A 20,149-nucleotide genomic window follows, 5' to 3' on the forward strand; every position below is an offset into this window, starting at 1 on the left:
CTTACTACCTGTAATTTATTGCAGATTACTTGTATTTGCTTAATTGTTTACTAAATGTTTGAGGTGTGAAATAAACCGCAGTGGAGCAAAATATGGGTGCGCGTGGATGGAGGATGTGCGCATGTGCGAACATTTTTCTTGTAAAACAAAGCGGGCCTAGCAAAAAAGTTTGGGAACCACTGACCTAAGCTGTGGGCGTCTGTCGAAGTAAAGAAGTGCAGAATGCAACTGTGCAGAGCAGTGATGCCATTTCATGTCTGGGGAATTGGAGTCCTCACCTTTCGTAGTGTAGAAATGGCATTCAGTCTAAGTTTTATCTTCATGCATGTATGTTTGGCTTTTCAGAAAGTTAGAATCCATCTTTGAAGGTGAGCTTTTGCTGTCGGATTTTTGGAGTAAGTCTGAAAAGCACTTTTTATTTATTTATTTATTTTTATATATTTTTTTTATAACTGTGTTCGTGTACACTCGATTGCTTGGTTTCTTTTCAGTTTAGATTTTGTGCATTAGTTTTTTTCTACGATTGTTGCCAAGAAAGTGCCAGCAGATGTCTTTTAGCGTCTTGTTCATCATAAGTGAGCATTGAGTTTTTCGTCAAATTACCTGCATCAGAGCTTAGACTGTGGACCAGCTATGGTGATGTCTTTTTGAGAAACACTGGGCCGTGTACATTGATATGAGCATGAGAGCAGCACTCGTCTAAAAACTGGCAGAATAAGCAGTGGAAAGAGGAGTAGATTGAGGCAGCGGGGAGGAGACAGATTGAGAGGAGGCCTTTAGAAATAGGGCAGAGGATCAGAAAGACCTGTATAAAATGTTATGGCCTCATATATATTGCAGGCTTCAGCAAGATGGGGGAGAATGCAAGGAAGAAAAGTTGAATGGAGAGGGAGCTGGTAGATGTCTTGAGATTAAGGTTCTTTGTTGTTTAAAATAAATATTTTAATATCTATAAATGGGTCTTTGGGTATTATATGGCACCTTACTGTTAATTCCAAGCTGTAGGTTAATCCGATTTTTAGTTATGTTGTATGTTTTCAATAAGATGTATAAAAGTTGGCTGCCTAACATTTTCTAAGGGCCAAAGTTGACGCCATTAGATTTCTACAGGAAAAGATGATCCCCTAGCACATACACATGGTGTAAGATGTATAAAATAGCCTCTCTCTCTTTCTGTATAGCGGTTTATTTTTTGGTGTCATAAAATGTGACAGTTTGTGTTGCCTTGCTGTCAGCGAATCAGCCTGTAGAATCTTTCTCTGAACCATGCAGTGTTATTTTAGGATGAGTCTGTATTTCTGTGTCTCTGCAGTACAAGTAAAGTTATGGTTATAGTTGGCCTTTTTTTCTTTTTTTAAATTAATTGATAGTAAACATCAGGTTTTATGAGCCCACAATGCTGTGTGTCCACATGTGGACTGTAAATTCCTGTTAGGTATTGTCTGTAGCTATACTGATTTAAAATCTGTGTGCATTTCTCTCCCTCTTTAAATCCCTTCTTTCTGTGTGCACTTTTTATGAGTCCGTTGCTTCCAGTCTCTGTACACCTCCTATTACACTGTTGGCTGATGGTCTTGCAGCTTCTGCTCTGTTCACACGATCTCGCATTAATGTGAGGGAATATCAAAGGATCAATTTTTATATATTTTTCGTCAACATCATTGATGTGTCATGACTGTGAAATCTGAAAGTTTTTCTGCAGCTACAGAATGACTTTTGTTTATGCAATAACTACTTGAAAGCACAGAAATAATGCAGGTTGAACAATCTTTCCACATCTTTTAATAAGTGCATCTAAATTCAGTTGTCGTCATATTCACCTCAGCTTTGATTTGTCTCATATCATCATAGGATTTCTTATATTGTCACAACATCCAGCTGTGTGTCATACAGCATCTTTTCTTTTTCTTTTTCCATTCTTCTCTTGGGGGAGCTGCAGGCTATTACAAATTGGGCATAAGAATAAAAAATAGGTCAAAAAAATACGGTAAAGGAAGCATGTGACACGTCCTTTATGCTGTTTATTGAGGCTTCATTGGAGCAGTGCTTTAATCTGCTACTGCTGTAGAAAGCTAAGTTATAGACGGTCTTACCTAGTCTATGTCCATAAGCAGTGTTTGCACAGTAGTAGCATGTATGTACTTGCAACTTCCAGCCTTTTTGCTTTGCTCATCCCCATAGCCTTTCCTTTCATCAGGCTTATACCACACATTTCAATCGTTATTCATCCCCAAGCCTCTCATTAACACCCTGCCAGGGTCTCTTCCAGCAGATCTACAGGTGTTTAGGCAAAGACGTTGTGAGCAAAATCTGTCTTTAGCTGCATCATTTTTCTCTTACTGTCTGTTCATTGTCCAGCCATCTGCTCCATTCAACATCTACCTTCCCTCATCGCTTCAATACTTTATGGGTCCTGTTCATGGTTCTTCTGCCATCTGTCTCCTCCCATAATCACTGACACTTGCTCCGTTTTTTCCCTCTTTCTTATAAAGTAAAGTTTTGTTTCATTTTTGGGATCGTGAAGACTTAATTTTTGAAAGCTTGATAAGCATAAAGGGAAAGGAAAGAGATGAAAGTGGACCACATAGGGGGAGATGATGGTGGGGCAAGTAATGTCTTTTGACTTGTTGCCAAGTAAAGGAAAAGAAAGATGAAGGGAGAAGAGCAAAGGCAGTGATCAGAGGGCAGTGGATAGTGGGGGGGCTGCCAGTGCAAGAGAGTTTACACTTAAGAGAAAAGGAGTTTTATGTACCTGACTTAACTGCCTCTTTCCTTTTTGTTTCTCCATCCATCCCTAATATTTCTGCTTTTAATTATACATGGTCTGTTTGCCAGCCATCTTCTGATGGCCTGAAGAGTATAAAAAAATCAGAATAATCCATGTTTTCAACAGATGTTTCCATTATTTGTTTAATGTATTATCTCTGAGTCTGCCATTTGTGCGACATTTAATGGCAGGTAATCAAATCTTTGAGGCATTTCATGTCTAAACACCTTTAAAAATCCAGCAGTTTGGTGATTACTGCTAATTAGTAAATGTTGGGATGCAACTGTGGCTGATTGTGGCAAAACAATTGGATCTACTGAACATGATCACAGGAGAGGAGTTTGTCACATAAGACCACAGTAGCAAACAACTCCAAAATAACTGCTACTTCAGTTACAGAGAAATCCCCAGAAAACCCTCTAAACAGAGCAATGCTATGAGTTTCAGATTTAGCCATTCGTATATTTTGCCTGTTTATGTTATTGTATTTTGCACAACTCTGTTGCTTGTGAAGCTCGCACACAAGAATTTCCCTCGCATGTGCTGTACCAATGTACCTGCACATGTGATGTGACAATAAAAGTGATTTGATTTGATTTGAGTTTTACTCTTTCATCCCTGCTTTACATATCTGTGACAGTGTTTATACCCACGATACTCTTCCTGAAGTCTGTTTGGTTTTCTGTTGAAGACCAAACAAGTCGGTCGCTTGTCATGGAAAATGCCTTGGCATAAAAATGAAGCTGCAAGTGGTTGAAAATGGCTATTGAGAAGATGCGAGAATGACCTGAATCTTAATTACACAAGTGAAGAGTAGAAGTGAGAGTATAGACGGGCATCACTGAGAGAGAAAGAAATAACGAGCAGCTGGAATGAAGGGATGAATTCATGATTTGTAAATGGATGGAGGGCTTCTGGTCAAGCTCCTTTCATTACAGCTGGGATGAATATAAATGTGTGTGCATACAGGGATGTGTTCATTATGTTTTTGGCTTTTTTTTGTGTGTTACTATGTGTTGGTGCCTATGTGTGCTTTTAGGCTGTGCATTGTTTTGGGAGGGTGAGCGGCACCGCTTTGGTAGCTGTCTGCAGCAAAGGGATTAGAGAGGTGGCACCACTGAAATGTAGCTGATCTATTTGAGCGCGTGTGCATGTTGGTGTTTTTCTGTGGTTGTATCAGCTGTGAATTGTGTGTGTTGCAAGTCTGAAAGGGAATTGGATCAGATTACAAAAAGTCTTGGCACCAGATTAACTCCAATCCCCACAAGAGAAGAGGGGAAAAATGAGAGCTGTAGTTAAAGCGAACGGCATAGCGATGTTTAGATGAGGTGTAGAGTGTGATGTATTGTACGATTTATGTAATATTTGCTCCGTGAATCAACTGTGCATTGAAGGTTTGCGTGTCAGCTTATTTTCACATTTTGATTCCCTCATATTATACAAAATGCTGAAAGTGTAGCCTGTATGAGCTTTCATGACATCGACTGTTTCACTGCTTTCAAAATGAGCCTGATGGCAGGACACCTGGGGTTTACTGAAAATTAAGATCAGTGTCATTTAGGAAACCAGTGTTTTACGCCTTTTGCCGTTTAGCAAGTGCTGGACGCTTAGCATATATTTCTGAGAAGAGAACACTTCAGTGCTGCTCCATAGCGTTGCAAGTTTGAAATTTCCAGACCTCCCAAATATTTAAACGCAGTAGATTATGCTCATTATGTTGGACGTTCTACATCAGATTTACTTCTGAATAACCGAACTACAGTACATTTTCTCAAATCTTTTCTTTTGCATCTTTTAGCAAACCTATGTGTATTTATAGTTTATTTACTTTTATTTTATTAACTGTGCTGTATTTTATGATTTTAATCTGCGGAATGAACAATGGACGTGAGTGTATTTGTATGCTACTGAAACATAAGCTCTGATTCAGTTTCACTGCACAATGTTAAGTACACCGAATATAAAGGAATCAATCTTTTCTATTCAGGAAAGTTCTGTTCAGGACGTCGACTAAACGTAACGCTAGTACGCTAGTTTTATCCTTTATTTGATGGAACAGTGGAAAAAAGGAAAGCTCAGACTGGGGAAACATACTCTGCGTTAGCTTTACGGCATATGGTCATATGGCTCCCATTCACAACCCTTTGAACTAAACTGCAGCCCCTGAATTAATCCCACTACTTGTCAGTAAATTTACGAGCAATACACAACAATGTCACCAGACTTGCCCATTTAAAGAATCAGTACCATTGATTGTGTGATTGATTTGTTTTGCTAGCTTTGCAATGTGCTGCACATCACACATGCAGCTTAGGAGCTTTGTAGCACATTACTATGACTGTCCCTGGGCATTTCATGACCCAGCATGTGTCGATGTCAGTCTGGTGGTTATGGAACATTGGGAGATGGCAGGGGATTGGAAGGATTTGTGTGCAGTGAATTATCAATATTGTTCCTCTGAGGATTTGCATGTTGTGACAGCAATCTGGCAGTGACAACCTTGAGACAATCATTTCTTGTTTTTTAGTCTGAGTGAGTCTGCAGACCTGGTGACAGTGGAGAGTGTTTGTGTGTATATGTTGTGGTGGAATTTAGGAGGATATTTTTTAATTTTTTCAGGCTGGGTTTGAGAGCTTAATGTAATTGAAAATCTAAGAAATAAATCTTGAAAGCTCTCTTTCTCTATCCCTTCTCTCCATGACTAATCCTAAGCTAGGTTCCTGATTTTTAGTTCAAAGATGAACAGTATTGTTATGCCTTGCACCAGCCTTCATCTGCCAGCATTTTTGTGTGTATGTGCCTGCGCGTTCGTGCGCGTGCATGTCCTTGCAGAAATCAAACGGCAGTAGGCTTCAAAATAAAGTGGGGGCACCACACATAATAGACATTTCTGAAGAGACGTATTTTCTTTTTTTTCCTTTTTTTGATGAGACCAGCTGAACCCAATATTTCCTGGATATGTAAAAAAAAAACCCTTCCTGAAAATTGGCAGTGTGCAGTAGATTTGCAGGCTTTGGTGCTAGAAACCGTCTCTTTGCAAGTGCCTATTTTGTTCAACAGCTACAATAGTATTTTGACACAAATCTTTGTTTTAATTAGGAATTTGGATATTAACAGTCCCATACACGCTGACGATAGCCCCCCCTTTTTATATTTTTTATTTTTCTCCTGCTGTTGGGATACTGGGAGCCTAGTGAGCCTTTCTGATAAGTGACAGACCATTTATGCTGTTGTCGTAAGCAAATATAAAAATAAACCTAACAAAGTACTTTAGATGTGTAAACTAAGCGAAATGCACACAGAAGCAGACACAATCTGTGAGAAAAGCAAAGTACCTGGACGAGTCTTGACGTCGTCATAGTGGAATCATTTGTACTGCCTCCCAGTTCATGTTTAACTGTTCGTATCGTCCATTCAGGAGTGAATCGGGTGATAACTGTCTAGCAGCATGCAGAGGTGGTGGCAGTGTTCAAAGAACCGATATAAAGGAAAAACACAACTGATCGCGACCGTTTAGTCGGCTGATGAAGTCCTTCGATCGGGTTTGTTTATTCTACACAACAAAGTGAGCGCTGAACTCAGCCACCCTGTGTGGACTAGAAAAGTTAATAACAAATTGCTCAAAGAAATTGGTTTCAAAAACAAGAGATCAGTGACATCACCTCTAAATAAAGCTTAGAGGCAGAAGGTAAAAGATGAGTCGGCGTGCAGGGCCATCAGAAGACACGTGACTGTGAAAAAGTACTGTACCAACCAAACCCAACAGCTGATCTGAAAGCTGTTGACTTTTTGGGGTTATAGAAGATGATCATTAAAAACTGTGTTGTGCAAAAGTCTTAATCCAGCCCTCCTGTTTCTAAGGAGACAGACTTTCTTCTAATATTTCTGGCTTTCTGAAGGTTTTTTTTCTTGAACTTTGGCTGCTGCTTCTCTCATTTTCAGTCCAGTCCTCGCATCTGACCATTTATAGAGGAAGTTTTTTTCTTTCCTTTTTTAAAGCCACTTAACACTGACCTGTGAATCATTCAGACATAAAACGGCATTTAACTCTGGCCAAACCAGTGCTGTCTCTACACACAACAAATTTTAAATGATATCTTTAGGTACTTTGTTACGTGCATTTTGTCACAAAAACAGTTCATTAAGTGTTGTTCCCATTAAGTTTAATCTTAAACTTAAGAACGTACGTGTGTCTGTGTGTATTGTCGTTTAATAAAAAAAGACTGTTCAAGTGGAGGACAAATGTGTCACGACTTAAAAACAACTCTTTACAGCAGATGAGCAGTTTCTGGAAGTCATGTCCTTAAGAAAAAGGAAAAAGGCAAACTGCCAGGTAATACAGTTTATCGTCTACTGTTGACAAGTTTCATCGGAAGTGCTCTTAATAGGATGACTGCCAAGAAGCCTTTATTAAGAGAAACGAGGAGAGGATGAGGTATGCCAAATTACACAAGCACTGCAATGAAAAGCTAGCTGTCATCATTGGAGGGAGATATGTTGAGTTTTTGTCACAATCATTATTGTAAGACACTAAAGTGAGATTCAACTAGAAAAACATGGATAAAGATAAAGCGATGCTAATGATTGTGACCACTGTTTATTTTCTAGAGTTTGTTGGGCTTGTAGATCACCAGCAGACTGTGTCCTATAATATATTCCATGGAAATATTTGCCATATTTTACTGTCAAGTGGTTTTATTAAAATAAGGTGGCTTTAGCAATTAGTCATTGTATTGTATCGAGCAGCCGTTCCCAATCCCGGGCCATGGATGGTACTGGTCCGTGAGTCGTTTGGTGTCGGGCCGCGAGATTTGAGGCTCGGGTGTAAAATTTATGGTTTTTGGGGTTTTTATCCTTAGCTCTGTTTTCCTGGGTCTTTTCCCGTGTTGTAGCAGTCTTATTTTGAAAGAAATATTTATGCGTTACCATAGCGACCATAGAGGAATAAGGGGCAGAGAGGAGGCTCTTGGTGCATTTCAGGAGGATGCTGCTAATAAAGTTACACAATTACACTAAATTCATGTTTATTGTATTTACAAAATACCACAGTGTGTCTAGGCCGTCATGGTTTGGTGTGTAACTGGTAAAGGTCGACCTGCTTCTTTCACGATATTGGTTTCATTTTTTTTACTTTTTTGCCCCCCTTGGATATGATCAAGGTGTTTGGGGTTTCAGTGGGTACTGTGCGTCTGCCAAAGATGACAAGTTCCTGCTGATTTTTAATTTTGACTTCTTGTTACCAAGTTGTAAATGATTTCAAGGTAAAGTATGTGTAGAGAGGCTAACCAGGGAGACGGGCCTCCATCATTTAAGTTTTCTGCTATTTTACCTCTGAATACTTCCTCTAATCTACTTTCACTCTGTCCTGTTTCCACCGTCTCTGAACACTTCCCCCGTCTGTCTTTGTCCTCGTTTGATCATCCATCAGTTTTAACTCCAACTCCCCTCCCTCCTTCATCCATTGACACTCAGCACCACGAATCGTTCTTAATGCATTTTGTTTCACACGCTGACTCCGTCTACCTCGTACAATACCTGCTATCCATCTCTGTCACTTTTTATTCAAAGCTATACACCAGTGTCCATTCATCAGTGCTGGGATCATTTAGAGAACACTTGCAGCAGGGAGCTAAATGTGTAAATGCTCCTTATGCTTTTTACAGATGCTTAAAGAAATGTGTGCGCATGCTTTCATGTGCATGCTGGTGACCTCTCCGTGTGCTAGTACAGTTCATTGACTTGGCTGCCAGACCTTATAAAACGGTGACCGCTCAATCTGTTACATTGGCTGCTACTTCACTGACTCACTGTGTGAGCGCAGGGGGGAAAAAAACACCAGTGCAATATGGAGTCACACACACTGGTACAGTACATGTGGGAATCTGTGTGCACTTGAAGTCAATGGAGGTGTGTGTTTACATGTCTGTTTGAAGGCTGCGGTGTGTTTTCTCATCTCTTTCCATGAGAATTCATCTATGAAGTCTTGGATCAAATAACTGGCTTCATGCAGGAGGTTGAAGCAAAGGTGAATAAGGCTGAAAACTGGCATTCTGGGAATGTGTGTACACAAAGTAGCCCAGCAGTTGTGCCATCACCAGAGATCAGGACATATAGCTAGTATGCACACATGTTTGCACGTGTTTAACATTGTAAGTTTTCTCTGTGCTTGTGAATGCTTTGAGTCTGTTTTTGGTAGAATTTGCAAGGTGTTTTCATAAATAGGCCTTTTTTCCCCCTTTTTTTTTTCTTTGAGGAGAAATCACTACTTTCTGAATTTTGTATTTTTATTTTATTTTTTTCAGTCTGTATTTGATGCATGTGAGTCTGCATATTATACACCTGATCTGTTTACTTGTGAGATGAGTTTTCTGGGGGCTGATGCAACTCTACAAGTTTTGGGATTAATAAGACATTTTAAGCAGGTGTCATTTTACTCAAATGGACAGTTTGATTACAGACCCATGTGCTAGCCTGGTTTTATTTTTCACTCTAACTGCGTTTCCACAACAGCGATGCTCTGTTCAAGTCTTATTTAGTTGCCAGAGTCTAATTGCTGCAATTTAGCTTAGGGCCATCTTTGTCTCTGCAATCAATCTCCGTCTTTTCCTCTGCCCGTTTGAATGTCTTAACATTTATGATCGCCAAATGGAAATCAAAGCAATCCTGAAGGCATTAAGCTGGTTTAACAATTAAGAACTAAACAAGCATGTTTGTTTAAATACAGGAGAGAAGCAATTTAGGTCCTTAATTTCTCTTGGTGAATTCATCGTAGTCTGATTTAAATAAAAAGCTCAACACTACAAAACAAGATTTGCTTTTCTCTGGTTTGTTTGGACATTTGATTACTTGTGGCCTTTACATTTTATTCTAACATTTGCGTTTTGCTTTTTCCGTTTCTCAAATGCGGTAGATTTCAAATGATGACAAAGCTTTGATTATAGGAATAATCACTGAGATGTTATCTGGGGAACTTGGGCTGGTCTGATTGTTGGTGTACCAACCAAACACATTGCTTTGCTCACATCAGGATTGTAATTTGTGTAAATCTGCCCAGTCTTGAAATTATGGGCACGATAATAAAGGTTATTTATGTAGCATTTATATTCCAATTACACTCTGTATGCAGCTCCCACTGGGTGAAATTAAACTGGTGCTGAGACAATCCAAAGTGGGAGTTTGAAAGATGAATGAATGGAAAGCGCTCGTATTGGCCTGCTAACATGCTAATTTCCATCAGAGGTGTGTTACTCTGAGAGCAGCGATGTACAGCTTTGAGCAGGAAAGCATTTGGAGTCGTGCAATTTCAAAGAATACCAATTACACAAGGTGATTATATAGTTAGATTTTGTTTGGGACAGTTACGATCGGGTGCCAGACTAGTTTCTTTTACAGTCATTCCAAAAACTCTGTAAGGAAGAAACATGAACTATAATAAACAACTAGTTCAAAAAACTGCAAATCCTGCTTGACATTAAAATCAAAGTAAAAATTGAAAAGAACCAGTTGGTGATTCTCCTTAGTGCCTTTTGTTTTCTGGAAACTAAGGTTAAAATGCAATTTTCCATAAAACAAAGCAGTTTTATATGGTGGATTTCATAGTTCTGATTAATAGAACATCATAACTGTGCCAAAAAGAGAATATTTGTTGGCTGACTATGTGAAAGTCGTGAGATGTAGTTTGCACTTTCTTTTTCTTCTTTTTTTGAAGGCTGTTGTCAGAAAGTGAGTCACATTAAGATGAAATATCAAAACCTATTCATCATTAATGACCTATGTGCCTCCAAGGTGCAGTATAAAATCAACATGTTTGTGATCTGCTGAACTGGTAGCTCCATTGTTATGCTTTTGCTTCCATGCACTGCACAGGGTTGACTGCACCTGATGTGCACTGTTGTGTTCGTTGGTGACGCTACTTCGATGTAGCAGTGGTCTAGCCCTTCAGAACATTGAGACCCAACACGCACCACAACGACTAATCAGAAATGGCTTTGCAACACAACAAAAAACAACAAAAACCCAGGGTGTTAAATCATCCTTAGGACTTCTCAGTTTCCAATCTGTCCAGCTGTCAGTGGTATATGCCAGAAGAAGCCCAGCTCGGGGCGGCACTATGGTGCCCACAGGACCCAAAGGTGTCCCTCCAGGTGCTAAACACAACAGGACAACTACTAGATTGCTTGACCATAGCCTGTAGGGTCAGACTTGTGTGAGTGTGAGAGATTTTAGATGCGTAGCTGTATTAGATCCTGGTCTTTTACACTTCTTATTTAACCATCATCCCTTATTTTCTTCATATAAACTTCTCAGACATCTTAATTGAAGATCCCCTTTCCAGTAGAAAGTAGTGATGGGAAAGCAAACTTAATACATTGGCAGTGAGCAGTTATCTGACCAATATTTGTGGAGCTTTTGATGGTATATGTCTCTCTCTGTGGATCCCATCTATCATTTTGGGTGTGGAGGTGTTAATATGTAATAAGCCCAGGGTGGAGTCTGTAATTAGCTCACAGTTTGTCATTTGCCCGTTCACATGCAAATGTTGGATCGGCTATAAAAGGAGACGCGAGTTTCCCTGCTATGCCCAAGGGCGCTTGGATAGAGTATGTGGGCAGTACCTGAACCACAGCTACCCCTTTGTCCACCCCTATTATGCTCTGTTTATGTTTTCCTTGTGGCACTTCTACACTGTGCACATCATTTAAAGGACATTTCAAGATCTCATCCCCAACAACATCGACACATTGGCGGTATAAAGTACACGACAAGGGTTGTGATTATAATTACAGTGTAGTAGATGAAAGGTGGTAGAGAAAATGGTGTTTGAGATTGAAATAAATCCCTCTTGATTAATGACCTGATTTTGCATTAAGGAGAGATGAAAACTGCCCTTTACACTCTAAACAAGTAATGAGGCTGATTCTTTGTGCTTTTACATGTAGTCATGTTTGCCTGAAGAGTAAGAAGGCCTTTTGTTTTTCTCCTTCGTGGCTCAACAGGATGAGTGGGTTTACCTGCTTGATTGTTTACACAACTAATGCTACCAGTACAACTTGGATAATTAAGAGCTATAAAATTGCTCTCTTGTGATCTTTTCTTGCTGCAGGTTGGATACGAGAATGCAGGAACTGTGGAGTTCTTGGTGGATAAACACGGCAAACACTACTTCATAGAGGTGAACTCCAGACTGCAGGTTGAACATACGGTCACCGAAGAAATCACAGAGTGAGTAGAAGTTCACCTTTTGTAGATGCTGGAGTCGTTGCATTTTGCATGTGTTTCTTTGGGGTGATTGGTCCATAGACCTGCCGATATGCTAAAAAATCAGGTTGTTGGTTGTGTTTTTTTTAATTGTTGAAAAATAAATAAATCAGTGGCTGTCTTGCAAGCTGCACAGAATGCAAAGCTGGGTCACTACTTCAGTCTAGACCTACATCTGTTTAGATAAAGAGAGAAAGTCTTGGTGCTTAATAAATGTACAGTCATGAAAAAATAATTCTCAGTCCTGTAAGAAGCTAAATATACTCTTACTGCTTCTGTAGATATTAAGAGGGTGAGCAGCAGCGAGGTTCTACTAATTAACTGCTCTTGATTAACTGATCAGCAGCAGGTGTGAGCGCACCTATAAAAGCAGGTTTTGGCAGTTTGCTGGGGTGCAAACTCGATGTCAATATCTTCTCACGGGTAAATGTCCCAGCACCCTAAGATCAGACCATTCAATCCTTAAAAATTAAAATAAATTAATCAATTCCTAATGGCATGTTTGGTAAAAAACAAACACCTCAAACTGTCAAGCACGGTTGTGGAAGGGTGGTACTTTTGGCTTGTTTGCAGCTATAGGACCTGGGCAGCTTGCAGTCAATGAGCCAGCTTCTCTGTGTATCAAAGTATTCAAGAGTCACATATGAGGCAATCTAATAGCTACTGTAACTGGGTATTTCAATAGAACAGTGAGCATAGCAGCAAATAAGAATGGCTGTACAGTCAAGGCGTTGCTGTGGTCCAGACCGCGAGCTGATTAAAATGCTGTGGTAAGAAAAAAACATATGTTGTGCATATGTTATATAAGTAGGTAATAATAATAATAATAATAATAATAATAATAATAATAATAATAATACTACATCATGTGAGCATCCAAATATTTAAAGAATGTTTAATCTTCGTCAGGTTTTTTGTAGGAATAATCAAGCTTCACTTTTGGCAGCATCAATGTAAAAAGCTTCCTGCTCTGAAAATTGTCTCAGGTAAAGGCAGTGAATGTTAGAGGTACATGGAAGAGGAGTGGAGTTTTAAGTACATGAGGAGGCAAAAATGGTCAAAAAGCAAGAAAGAGGGTGAAATGGACAAGACGAGAAAGAGGAGATTGACAGAAAGCTGACAAGTACAAAGAGATGGCTGCAGGACAGAGGTGATTAAGAAAGAGGACCTGAGCAGGTGGAATCAGTGAAGAGAGAAGCTGCAAGATGAGGTCAGAGGAGGGTCGAGAGACAACAAGTTTAAATGGGACAGGAGAGAACGAGAGGATAATGAAAGATATAAATAGCATTCTGCTCTACTGATGACCTGTGAGATTTGCTCAGCTGAAACAACACAGATGAGACACAACATAAGACACAAATGCCAGATAGGTACAGATCCATTGGCACTGGAGTTGCACAAAGACTGACAAATCTTGGTTTTAGCACTAATGTGTGTACACACAGAAAACCACAATTAGACTAATTAATGTAGGATTTTCTGCCTAATTTGCTGCATTAATAAACGGAGCTGACACACTAACCAGTGCTACTAACACTAAGTTATTGGCAGATGGTGGAAACAAAACATCTGCTGCACGTGGCAAACACATGACTGACAACTTGATTTCTTTCTTCTTAATCAGTTTCCACACTCTTGTCTTGCATTAGCTTTTCTTTCTGTTGGTCTTGTTTTTTCTTAAAGGATTGAGGGATTTGCATTGCAGCACAGTTAATAAGCTCTGAGTGGAGGAAAAACATCAATAAATATTTGCTATGGTGGTAATTTAGTCAAAGAACTACTAGCATTGGAAAGGTCTTCTGAAACCATTCATTACTCTGCGTTTAAGTGTGTGCCCTTAAATTGTAGGTAATTGCACTAATTATTCGAAAGACGACATTTAAGGTTCGGCATTTCTTATCAGTCCAGATTTTGGTCGTTTAAAGAGAAGTTTGCGTTCAGGGTTGTCTGACTAGGTGAGAGCTTGCTTTATTCAAACCAGAAATGTATCAAGAACTCTTGTGCCTAAAACTTGGAGCCAGAAAGACTTGAAAGCCATTTTATTAGGTACAAGTTGATAGTTGTACCTAAAAGACGGTCCACTTTCAGTGGTGCTTTATCTTGCTGGAAATCAAGATGTGTACACTGTATTAAAGGGATCGATGTGATCAGCAACACATGTGCAGTTTTTGGTGAGCCTGTATTATATCCTTAGTTTCTTGTTCGAGCAAACAGGAGTGGCACCTGGTGTGGGCTTCTGCTGCTGAAGGCCATCAGCTTTAAGGTTTAACGTTGTTCGGAGATAGCCTACGGGCTTCCAATCAGCTTGAAGCAGTCTGGCCATTCTCCTCTGATTTCTGGCATCAAAAAGGCATTTCTACAGAACTGCTGCTCTCTAGATATTCCCTCGTTTTCTGACCATTCTCTGTAAATCATAGAGCGATTTGTTTAGAAAAATCCCAGTAAAGTCGGTCAGCAGCTGCTGCTCAGTGAAATTCAGAAGGCCATCACGACTGTGTCAACATGCCTAAATGCATTGAGTTGCTGCCATGTGATTGGCTGATTAGATATTTGCTTTAACGAGGAGTTGAACAGGTGTTCCTGGAAAAAGTGGCTGAGTGTATTGCCTTGCCAGTGCCCCTAAGAGGTACAGTTTATTGATTTAAGCCCCTGGATATCCCGTGCCCACACATGCAACATGTTTAGATATCTTCCATGGACTTGAAGTGGGCCATGTCGTTTTCAAACCCTGTGTGTGTGCAGATTGTTCATCATTAAGTCCTATCAAAAATGTCAAATAGTTTATTTTCAAAAGCGCTTTGCTTTTTTTCTTCCCCCCCCCCCTTCCCTGCCTTGGCTAAGCTTAATAGTTTATAGTGTTGTAAATAACTGTAATTGTGCGAAACAAAGGCAGTAACCTTCAGAGGTAAAAAATGAAGCCGCTGTGGAATAGCCATGCCCTTAAATATTCAGTGAGTCATTTCCCAGGCTCTCACATTAAAAATGCCAAGTGTAACAACAGAATTAAATGTTCCATGTACAGCTTTTAAGAGGTTTTGGTCTCCAGCTAGCTTCTCTCTGCATTCACAGCTTTATGGTGGGTCATTTTATGACTCTGGTGTTTTTAAACGGTTTATTATGTGCTTGTTATTGCCCTTATATTTGCATTATTAGGGGTGCAGATGCTTTGGCTTTGCACAAGTTGGTAATTTGAGTTACTGAACTGGGCATGTTGGTGGTGTTGGTGTCTTTTGGACTTGAAGTGCAGAGAGGTGGTTAGTGTGTCAATAATTGAAACGATTCGTTTGCAGCATGTACATACCAGAAAGAAAAGATGGCAAACATGGGTCTGCTCATAAGAACACTGAAACAAAAACTGCTCAACATAAGACTGATGCACTAATATTAGAAACATTCCTACTGTGCAAAAGGCACCAAAAACCTTTGAGTTTACATAAACATATCTTTAATGTGTTATCTTTTTAAACAAACCAATTCTTAGATCCTGATCTGCTTTTTTCTCCTTTAGTCATGTCGCCGTATGAATGATAAAAACTAAGCAGAGCTATACTGGGATAGTCTTTAGGAAGCAATAATGTTAGAATAAGATGGCATGTATATAATAAGTCGTGCATTTCATATTTGAGGAGCAGATATTGCCGTGATGTAAACACGTACTGCTGTACTGCTATTGAGTGCCGTGCCAAGTCCAATATATTTGAAACTGGAAAGGGACGCCAAAGAACTGTGGCAATATCATACTAACATTTCATCTGCTTTCAACTCAACAAGGACGTCTGTATTATTGCATCATTCTGCATTATTTGTGAACACCAGATAATATGAGCAATACTTCTACATTGTATATCCATATTTTTTATCCCGTTATTTCACTGCAACCTCATCCACCTGTCCCCTGCTTGTATCAGCAAGACAATAAACTGACACAGTCATTCTCATGTATTACGGATCCCCTCTTATCCGTCCTTGCAGCAGTTTGTCATATTTTGTTCATCCTGCAGAGAAAACCCCATATAGCTGAGGAAATTTGACATTTTGCGGAATTGGGGTCATTTGAATTGGCAGGAGTGCAGTAATTACTTGAATCTGGGCAGCTCTCCCTGTGAAACGTGTTTGAAAGTTTCAGCTGTCACACGCACAGCTTTCATTTCAGGTTTAGCTCAAAGCAGCCAGGGTAGGGTTACTCCCGATGACGGCTGGAAAGAGAACAGTGCCTGAAAAGGTGAAGTTCAGTGTATATTCGTCTTAATTGTAGAGGAAATGTACTTTTGAGACTAACATTGCATTTGCGTGCAAACGACAAGTGAAAACTGTATTAGGGCTTTACTGCGTCCATTCATCTTTGAGCTCTCCGTTTCACTTGACTGCACTTCCAAGCTGAGGTGTGAGCACATTAGTTCTTGTTTTCATGCGAAATGCACTCTTATTAACAGACTTGTCAGGGAAGTATTTTACCAAGTTCTGAAACTCTCTGCTGAACTCGCCGTTCATTCCCCCGCGCTCTTCCAACATTGTTTTTCACCACTTTAATATCTTCAGTTTAATTCATTCTGTATTCTCTGTTCAATTTAGCTTTCTCCAACCTGGCTGCAGCAGAGTCCTAGTTTAATTTTATACCTTAATCCTCCCTCTGCACGCTCATTCAAAACATTTATGTACGTCAGATGGTCACCATGCCAGTAAGCCTACAATCATGTAATTGGATTATCTCCCTTAAATTAGTCATTCTTACTCCACATCTTTATTCCTTATCTCTTCTTTCTATGTTTGATGTCTGTCACTTTTTGGGTTTTCTAGTTTTCCTCTTTCTGTCGTGTATGTGTGGATTACTGGATGTCCATTATCACCTGTAATCCTTGGCAGGCTTTGCGGGAGTTGATGCTTCATGTAATGGTGCTCATATCATTTCCACTTAAAAACGGCAACATAAGTCCACAGGTGTGGGTTTCTCTTCGTGTATGTAGCTGGATAATGTGGAGAGTTGACAGGAGAGCAGGGTCCAAGAAGTGGCCTGCGGCTGGCTAAAACACAGGCTGCTGCAGTGTCCTTTTGGACTATGCGTCACCCTCAACCAGTTGAACTCTTGTCATCCAGTGTAGTTGAAATTTGGCACCAAAAGTACAAGTAGAGAAACAAAACAATAACTCTCCCGTGAATCTCTAGAGGTCTCCAAATGTTGGTTTTATCTCGCCTGAACTATCTAGCAGTAAAAATGTTTGTTGACATGAGGTTTGGAGCAGATTTTTCCTCTGTTGCCAGCAGCTATTTAAGAATTTTGGTTCTCAACATTGGGCTGATGTGGAGCTGGGTATTTGTATTTTGATTTTTAAATGTATGAAAACAGTCCCACAAGGCATACTGTGCCCAAATAACAGAGGGAGGCGGGGCTCACAAAAATCCACCTGAACACGGTGCTCCTCAACTGCCCACTCACTCCTCTTTAAAGGAAAAATAAGTACAACCTGCACATGTACATTTCTTATCTTCACCTTCCATCCACACGGGGATACTGGATAAGTAAAGTGCCACTACTTCACCTGACTGCAAACAGGAGTGATCAAACATTATGCAGATCCCTTATTTCTATACATGTTAGTGTCTCCAGTGAGAAGCTAAGCTGGTAGTAATAGGATGCTATCTGCAGCGAGGGTTAATATAATATGTATACTTTCATGTATCAAAGTTGCCTCCATCTCTCTCTTTAATCCTCCATCGCCTCTTCCTCCATACCATTCTGCCTCTTCTGTCGCTCCTCCCTCAGGCTGTTCCCTTCATCTGTCTTTCCTCAACCAACTTGGCGCATTTATTTCTTGACCTCTGCCCATTTCTCCAGCCCTCCCTTCTCTTTGTCACACCATTGCCTCCTGTTCGCTCTTCCCGTCTCCCTGCACCATCCTTTCAGCCCCGTCAGTTCCTCCCTCCGTATCTACCGCTCTCTGTCAGAGCCGTGACTCCTTCTCTACCCCTCTCCTTGCTCTCCTCCCCCATATCCATCTCTTCTCTGTCATCCTCTCCTCTCATTCGTATTCACCTCAACATCCATTTTCATTCATCTCTCACCATCTCTGTCCTTAAGTTCACCTTTGCCTCATCCATTCTTTGTCCCTTTATGAACTTCTCCTTTTTTTTTTTGTCCTCAGTCTCTCAGTCTGCTCTCTTATCCTGCTGTCTCATCACTCTGTACCTGCCTGTCTTTCTGGCTCCATTCATTCATGTACTAGTGCAGGCAGCAGACAACATGAAAGATGGTTAAAGAATAGCTTTGAAGTAATGAAGTGACATTGCAAAGGCAGCTTCACACATGATATACTAAGATGCAATAAGATGCAGCAGTTAACCTGGTATAAATGGCTGAAATCAGGCCTACACAGATGTCTTAAGCATCTTTTATTAAGTGTCCACAGATCTCAAGTCCAATGGAGGAAAAAAAACTTCCTGACCTCGAAAGCCAAAATCTCCAGAGTCTCATTTTGACTTTCACCTGGACAGACGTGCCACCAGGAAGCACTGATGAGCTGACCTCAGACATCGTAGTTATGTGTGAATTTAGAAGTTTGCCAATAAAGGAAGGCGCCTGACATGAAGAGCTGTGGAAGTTGTAATCAGAATCTTCAATTTGACACTGAACTTTATGAGGTGGTGCTGTGGAGAGGACATAATTGCTCTCACATGCGACCTTTGGAAGAATGTTTAAAAGTCACTGGTTAAAATTTGGGCACACTCTTGCTCCCATATTCATAAAGCAGGTCATATATTGGGTGATTATCTATACTGTTTCGTGGGTCAGTGGCTTAGTTAATGCTACATAACTCCATGACAAATATTATGTAGTTAGTCAAGAAACTGAAGAAGTAAGGCCAGGGTTATATCTGCGGACACTACAGATGAATTGTTCTTCTACTCGGGCAGGCGTTTGCTAGCAGGGAAGAATCACTTGAGACCCATTAGCACATAGACCTCACATTGCAGGATGCCTTAACCAATCCAGTGAGACCAGCCCGAGTTCTGTCTCAGTACAAATGAGTGTAAAGACGTTTGCATTAAATAAGCAGTTCTGTACTGTGAGTTTCTTTTCCTGCATTGTCCACTTCTGATAAATCTGTGCAGGTGCAAACACAGTAAGTCTGTAAAGACAAATAGCAATGACACATCTGCTGATATCGCCACAAACCTTAGATTTTTCTTCTTAAACATTCTTCCTGTGTTTCCATATGTCCTCCCGCTTGCTCTCCCATAACAGATGCTCTTTTCACTTCTCCTCCACCTTCTCTCCACATTGCTCTGATAGTAGTTGTCTTTTTTGGTTTTCCACAGCTCTGGCGTCTTGACAGGGTGGTGTCTTTTTGACTGAGAAGGCATCCTCTAACTTTTCGCTGCTGCTTTTGCTTTGCTCTTTCTCTCAGCAGTGGTAATGAGCACGTACACAAGTGTCAGTGAGGAGGCGGAATACCACAATCTGTAATCGGAATGAACACACTCACTCACTCGCACCTCACTCTCATTCATAGATGCACACACAAATACGCCCCCGTAATGAAAGATTTTCAAGTCCAAAGGCATCAACGAAGACGTGCGCACACTCAGAAATACACAGGGAACATTGTGCAAATACCTATTCATCTGTGTTCCTGCTTTCCCGAATTCTTCAACAATGGAGGCAGTTCTGTCTGGGGTGTCTGCGTATGCGACAGACAAAATGTGAGATAAATGTAAGATATATTTTGCCTGGGAGGTATACCCTGTGTGTGAGAGACGCTCGTCTGTCTGAAAGGCACAAGTGTGTTTGTGAAAGACGGCGAGACCGCCTCTGCATTCAGCTCCAGCTCTGTCTTTGAACTTCTCCTCTCTCAAGGTTCAATTTGTCTGTAATTTAGCTGTAAATGATCTTTCCTTTGTACGTTCAGTGTGTGTTTCTGAGTGACTGTGTGCACCAAGTCAGGGTGTGTGTGTGTGTGTGTGTGTGTGAGTGTCCACATGCTGTCAAGGGACCCTGCACATTCGGTTGATTGGTGGACAGGAGTCCTTTAGATCCTAAAGTGATATAATTATACCCCCAGGCTCATGCTGGGCTCTGTGTATTCTAAAGAGACAGTGAGCGATTGTGTGGCTGTTGTGGAAAAAGGG

At 40.4% G+C, this 20,149-nt stretch overlaps 1 protein-coding gene across 1 annotated transcript in view; it reads left to right on the top strand.

The window, feature by feature from the left end:
* pcxb (pyruvate carboxylase b) overlaps positions 1-20,149 on the top strand; it is a 268,562-nt gene that overhangs the window by 40,241 nt on the left and 208,172 nt on the right. Inside the window, exon 10 of the mRNA XM_013914625.1 lies at positions 11,871-11,989. Within this exon, the coding sequence (XP_013770079.1) occupies positions 11,871-11,989 (119 nt within the window). The remainder of the gene's footprint in view (positions 1-11,870; positions 11,990-20,149) is intronic.

This window comes from Pundamilia nyererei, unplaced genomic scaffold, assembly GCF_000239375.1.
Source record: "Pundamilia nyererei isolate P.nyererei 1_Seehausen unplaced genomic scaffold, PunNye1.0 scaffold00211, whole genome shotgun sequence".
NCBI classification, from domain to species: domain Eukaryota; kingdom Metazoa; phylum Chordata; class Actinopteri; order Cichliformes; family Cichlidae; genus Pundamilia; species Pundamilia nyererei.